This window comes from Hemicordylus capensis, chromosome 4, assembly GCF_027244095.1.
Source record: "Hemicordylus capensis ecotype Gifberg chromosome 4, rHemCap1.1.pri, whole genome shotgun sequence".
Taxonomy (NCBI): domain Eukaryota; kingdom Metazoa; phylum Chordata; class Lepidosauria; order Squamata; family Cordylidae; genus Hemicordylus; species Hemicordylus capensis.
Window position 1 is genome coordinate 18,744,056 of NC_069660.1, and position 6,572 is coordinate 18,750,627.

The window sequence follows — 6,572 nt, forward strand, 5'->3', positions numbered from 1 at the left end:
TGTGGTACCCAACAAAGAGGCTTAAGCAAACAAGCCCTGTTCTGGCTGATTTCCCAGCTCTGGCTCCCTTTCACAGGATGCAGGCACATCCATCTGGGCTGTTTTGTTTTTAAATGCATTCAGATGCCCATGACTTCAAGCGGGGTGGGCTGGGTGGATGTGGGGAATGGGAGATTTTGGGCACCACTCCAGGACAAAGTGGCTCATGCCACTTGGAACCAGGCAGCATTCAGAAAGGAAGGCACAGGGAAGGGGGTGGGTTAAGCACCTGCTTTGCATGCAGAAGGTCCCAGGGTTCAATTCCTGGCAGCATCTCCAGGTAAGGCTGGGAAAGACGCCGGCCTGAAATCTTGGAGAGCTGCTGCCAGTAGGTGTAGATAATACTGAGCTAGATGGACCAAGGGTCTGACTCAGTATAAGGCAGCTTCCTATGTTCCTATGAAGAGGCAGGGTCGTCCCCAAAGCAGGCAGTGCTACTGACTGGCACCACCACCAAGTACCTAACAGCAAGTTGGAGTGTGAGACACACCTATTCTTAATTAGCATCCAAGGCGAAATAGTTCAGAGGAGAGGGCTGAGAGTCAGTATGGTCCAGCGGCAAGTGCTGGGATTCAAGGTAGAATCCATAGGCTGGCCTGGAATCCAGCCTCTGCCACAGACTCCCTGTCCTGCCTTGGGCTGTTCAGTTCCAGTGCCCTCTCCTGCAAGATGGGAGCATGAAACGGTCTGTATGCAGGGTTGTTGTGAGGACACACAACACAAGGCTCATAAAGCACTTTGCCCCGTCACCGGGCAATTGACATCTTGCCGAAAAGACACAGACTGCAGCGCCTTTGCTCACCCTCCTCGTCGCCTGGCTCCTTCTCCCTGGCCCCCCTCAAATGCCTCTTTCGCTGGCAAGCAGCCCCGGCTGTTCCAAAGCAGCAGGATGGAATGCTGCTCCCATGTAATCCTATTTGCAGCTAAGCCACTGCACCATTGCAAGACCGACTGCAGAGAATGTGTTCCTAATTGCCTCCTGCTTTCCCTCCGCTGACAGGCTCCCCCCTCCCGCCCAGATTGGCAGATGCTCGCAAGGCACAGGCAGGCTCACACCCATTCCTCGCGGCTGGCTTCTCCCTCTCTCCCTCTTCCTTCCCACCCACCCCGCTCTCGGCTGCTCCCGGCGAAAGAGAAAGGGTCTCCAGGTTACCTTGGTGCTCTCCGGCGTCGGTGGTGCCCGCGGTGTCACTGAGGATGCTGGGGTCGCTCTGTGACCTGCCTCTGGGGAGAAAACAGCCAGTCCCTTCTTCTGATGCAGCCATGAGGGGGTGGGGGAGGGAAGGAGCTCGGGGGTGGGGGAGGGGGTGGGGAGGGGAAGGCAGATTTCAGAGGCCAGCGGGGGGCGAGGCGGCGCTCATGAAATCGGAGGCAGCCCAAGGTCACAACCGGGAAGGAGAGGCGCCGGTGCAGCAGCAGCAGCAGCGAGCGAGGGTTTTCAGCCCGGCAGCCCCAGCAGCGGCAGCGGCATCTTGGCTAGCCTCCTTCTGCGAGCTCCCTGCCAGGCACTCCGCTTGCACCATCCAGAAAGGAGAGGTGTCACTCAGCGCGCCTGGCGCTCCTCTCGCTGCGCACGCCGGAGAAGTTTCTTCCTGGGCGCCTCCGGAGAGGGGTCGCTTTCATGCTGCTCTCCGGTGGGCAGCAGCCGGTCGTGAGGTGGGGAGCCCGGAGGAGGGGGCTAGGCGCTGCTGGGCTCTCTTGCCATCCCGGCGTCTCCTGCTGCCCACGAGAGCCAGAAGACGAGGGAAAGAGGCGGGCGGCGAAAGAGAGCGAACCTTCCTCCTAGAACTGCTTTACGCGGCTGCTCTTCTTAGAGCATCTGTTGGGAAACAGTGGGATTCTCCCATCATGCCCTGCGAGAGGAGGTGTGACATCACGGGGGGGGAGATGAGGAGGAGTGGGTGTGTGGGTGAGTGATAGCTTACCTGCACTGCACAAAGAGGAGGAGGAGGAGGAGAGAGGAGGAGAGCAGCAGGTGTGCGTCTGAGGGGAGCCCCCCTGGCCCCACCTTCACTTCTCTGACACGCGGGGAGGAGCAAGAGTGGTGGAGATCCTTCAGGCACGGCACAACCGCGGCTGGTGCTTCAGACCCCCTCCCTACACACACACACACACACACACACACCCCACTCCTTGCTCAGATAATCAGCCTCATTCCCCACACCCTCTTTCCCCAGGCAGCGACAGGGGAGACCCTGAGCTAGGATTCCTCTGAGCCACCCTGTGCGTCTCTGTGGAGGAGGGACGTGTTGAGAAGCCGCTCCTCTTCCACACTCGTGCCTCCTGCGTCTCCGCAATCCTTCGGGCACCCCTTCCTCCTCCTCCTTAGAAGCTGGCAAAGCATAGAGCCTGCCTGAGCTACCACTCAGCTGGTCCTGAGTTCAAATTTCACATCTGCTGTCAACTTTGTGGATGGTGTTAGGCAAGCCACTTTCTCTCAGCTCCTCCCCACCTGCCAACAGCTGGAATTTGGGAATGAACATAATACTGACCTGCCTTACAGGGTTGCTGTGGGGATTACTGCAAGTTGGTGTCTGTGGCATTCTTTGCACACTCTATAAGCACTATGTAAATGCTTCAGATCCCCTCCCTTCAGACCCTCTCGCTCTGCTTCACGACCCCCTCCCTCCCTCCCTCCCTCCGACACAGACACACACAATCTTTGATAGTGTTCCCAGTTCTCTCCCTCTCTATCCCTCACCCTCCTTTTCAGGAGAAATGGCAAATTAAGCAAGACCCATCTCTCTCTCTCTCTCTCTTTCTCTCCACCCCACCCCATTGCACATCCCACCCTCCAATGCTGCAGAAGTAAGCCAACCTCAAATGCACTTACCACTTGAAGGGAAAGGTAGGTTATCACTCATTGGTAGAGGTTTGCAGGGCTCAATGATACGTGAGTGTCATTCTCTCACGTGCATTTTCCTTGCCTTTACACGCATACTTGGTTGCCTTGAGGCACATTCCACAACATTTAGAAGTGCCCCAGCTCCCACTGAGGTCACTTGAGGAGGTCCGTCTCCAGTTGCCTCCAACTCGTTTGGTGGCTACACAGAGATGGGCCTTCTCAGCTGCTGCCCCAAGATTGTGGAATGTGCTCCATACTCAGATAGGAGCCTCCTCATCTCTGGCAATTTTAAAAAAGCTTCTGAAAACACATCTCTTCAACCAAGCTTTCTCAGCTTTTTAAAAATTGTTTTTAAATTGTTTTGGCTATTTAATTGGTGTTTTATCATGTCTTAATTGTTAATTATTATTTTATGCAGTTTTATAATTTCTGTTTTAATTGTTAATTGATTTTAATGGAGTTTTAATGTAAACTGCCCTGAGCCTTTTGGAAAGGCGGTATACAAATTTTAATAAATAAATAATATATATATATATATATATATATATATATATATATATATATATATATATATGGAGTTGGAGAAAATCCTCCAAACTGGGTATTTGACAACACTATTGCAGAAGAGTGTTCTTTTCCATGGGGAGTGGAGGTAGAGTCTGCATCTTTGGCAGGGGAAGGAAAAATTGGGACACTCAGAGGTGGGCTAGGGTGTTGCAGTGCCCGAGGCAAGGCATCAAATGCCCCTGATGAGGGTGGCCATCTCCTTTTCACAAACAATCCTTACAAGCTTTGGAAGTGGGCAGGGAGGATTTATTTTATTATTATTTATTTAAAACATTTATACCCCACCCCTCCAGTACACTACTGCTCGGGGGCGGCTCACAACAATAAAATAGATACAATATACAATAAAAGTAATAAAATTGAGTAAACAAGTTAAAAGTCAGGTTAAAAACCACAATCAGTATCAAGTTCAAATGAAATGTTATTTTAAAAGCTAAAAACTGAAAATTATAAAAACTAAAAACTAAAGAACCTACCAGATATAACCAAAGATGGAACATTAAAAAACCTCCTTTAAAAGGTGTGTCTTTAGTTGTTGTTTTTTAAACCGCTAAGGGAGAGAGCTTGGCAAAGCTCTTCAGGGAGGGTGTTCCAAAGCCGAGAGGCCACAACCCAAAAGGCCCTGTCTCTAGTCCCCGCAAACTGGATCTCTATTAGTGGTGAGGCCATGAACAGGGCCTGAGATGATGAACAGAGGGCCCTGGCAGATTTATATGGGTGAATGTAGCCTGAGGAGAAAAAGTTGCCAGCAGCCTCCTCCTTTCTCCTTGTGCTTCATGCAAGCTTTTCAGGGAGGATGAAGAAAGGTGCTCTCTCCAAAATTTGCAAGGGTTTGATCACTTCCAAAGAGCTGCTCCAAAGGCAGGGGTGAGAGCACTTACCACCCTGCCAGTAGCAGCTGATGCAGCACCCGTGGGAGGGACCAGTGAGAAGCACCTTTGAGCATAAATTAGAAGGTGCTTACCTCTGCTCCGGCAGCACCTGCAAGCACTCCCAGTGGCAAAAGATTGGCCCACTCATTTTGATGCTTAAATGTGTCTCTTGCTGCCCCTCCCCCCCCCTCGGTGGTGCCCATTCTGGCTGCTGCTGCACCCTGCTGGTGCCCCAGTAATCTGCTGCCTGAGGCATCTGCCTCACCTTGCCTCTTTAAAGGGCTGTTTCTAGGTATGCTAGATCAGGGTCTGCCTTTGGAGAAGCCTGGACTGCTCGCTCACTCTATCTATCTATCTCTTTATTTATATACCACCCTTCCAAAAATGGCTCAGGGTGGTTTACAATCAAATAAAAACAATTAAAATCAATTAACAATTAAAATCCAAACTAAATTAATTGAACAATTAAAATCATTTAAACATTAAAATCATTTAAAACTAACATTAAAATTTAAAACCATAGATCTAATTAAAAGCCTGGGTGAACGAAGGTGTCTTCAGTGCCTTTTAAAAAGTTGCCAGAGATGGGGAGGCTCTTATTTCAACAGGGAACGCATTCCAAAGTCCAGGGGCAGCAATGGAGAAGGTCTGTTCCTGAGTAGCCGCCAAATGAGTTGGCGGCAGCCGCAGGTGAACCTCTCTCGATGATCATAACAGGAGGTGGGGATCATGGTGAAGAAGACATTCTCTTAAATACCCAGGGTCTAAGCTGTTTAGGGCTTTATAGGTAATGACCAGCCTTGTATTTGCCCAGAAACTTATCAGCAGCCAGTGTAGTTCTTTCAACACCGGAGTGATATGGCCAGGAGTGATAGAAGACCCAGAGACCAACCTGGCTACCATATTCTGGATCAACTGCAGTTTCCAGACTAAATCGAATTATTAATAATAATAATAATAATAATAATAATAATAATAATAATTAATATGTACAAAGGCAGCCCCACATAGAGCGCATTGCAGTAATCCAGCCTAGAAGTTACCAGCATACGTACTACCATTTTGAGGTTATATTTCTCATTGTTAGTCACTTTTAATATATCACATAATGCAACTTCTGCAAGAGCTGAATTTTTGAACTGCCCAAATCCTCCTAGAACTGCACTGCATTTTTAATACTGCACTTTTTTGTTTTGTTTAGAACTGCACGTTTTTTGTACTGTACATTTTGTGTCTGGCTGCACATTTTTTTAAAAAGTCCGGATGTTTTGTATGTAAATGGTTCAAGTTTCAAGCCCCAGCATCTCTAGATAAAGAATCAAGTAATCTGGGAAAGACCCCTCCCTGGAGATCCCCTGCCCGTCAGAGTTGACAACACTTGAATAGATGGTCCAACTTTGAACATCTGCTGAGCAGCACCATCTTCTTGCAGGTGGGTATCTTTGTTCATTGCATTAGTGCCGTGTAAGTCTGTAAGCTTAGAAGTCAGCCAGCCAAAGTGGGTAAAAAGGCAGAAAAGGCCCAGCCTGGGTTAGGCTGTGTGTGTGAAGCACCAGGAGTGAGGTCGCTCATGGCACTGCCCCCATGCCAAGCCCTACTTTTAAACCCAGCATTTAGATGAGGTTAAGCAAATTTGTGGTTTGCTTAACCTTGGCCAGCGATCATCCGGGCAATCACCGCTGGGTTAAACATCTCCCCCCCACCCGCCGGCCTGCTGCCATTTCTGGCAGTGAGCCAGGGGTCAAGAAGTGGCCATGCTCATACCCCAGGGCACTCTGGGATGCAGGAGGGGGAAAGCCCTTCTACTCCCAGTGTCTCCCTCCACTACACCACTGCACGTGTGGGCACATGGTGCAGCAGAGGGTGGACGGTGGTTGCTCATCTGCCGGGAAGGCAGGCAAGCTCCTGCCATCCCCACAGCCCACCCATCCCTCCCCAGTGAGATTGTGTGAAAGACTTCAGTGAGGTCATTCACCCAATATAGAAAATTGTGTTTTACCCGGGTTTGGGAGCTGCACATGCCCCCAATTTTTGGTTGTGTGGAAGCAAGGTGGGAGGAAAACCTGGGTGGAAATGTTTGGACCAGGTCTCACGATCAGTTAGCTTAGCCCACTCTCCCTGCACACAAGCGGGGAGGGAGCCCTGGGCGGCTGGATTGGCCACCCACACGATTGTCGGCTCTGTGACGGAGCCGGCGGGGGCTGGGGAGAGTGGGGGCCGTTCAGCCCCCGCAAGCTCCAGCATGCCCT

The 6,572-nt window shown here is 50.5% G+C and overlaps 1 protein-coding gene across 10 annotated transcripts in view; it reads right to left on the reverse strand.

Annotated features, from left to right (window-relative positions):
- The window catches only part of PHACTR3 (phosphatase and actin regulator 3), a 356,261-nt gene extending 354,016 nt beyond the window's left edge, over positions 1-2,245 (reverse strand). For 6 of the 10 annotated variants that reach the window (XM_053249641.1, XM_053249630.1, XM_053249640.1 and 3 more), the window contains exon 1: positions 1,193-1,858. In XM_053249641.1, the coding sequence (XP_053105616.1) occupies positions 1,193-1,304 (112 nt within the window). In that variant the 5' untranslated portion in view covers positions 1,305-1,858. Of the gene's footprint in view, positions 1-841; positions 1,017-1,192; positions 1,859-1,964 lie in introns of those variants that run through there. The other 4 variants (XM_053249632.1, XM_053249638.1, XM_053249634.1 and 1 more) reach the window with 4 other exon arrangements.
- Between the last annotated feature and the right edge of the window lie 4,327 nt (positions 2,246-6,572).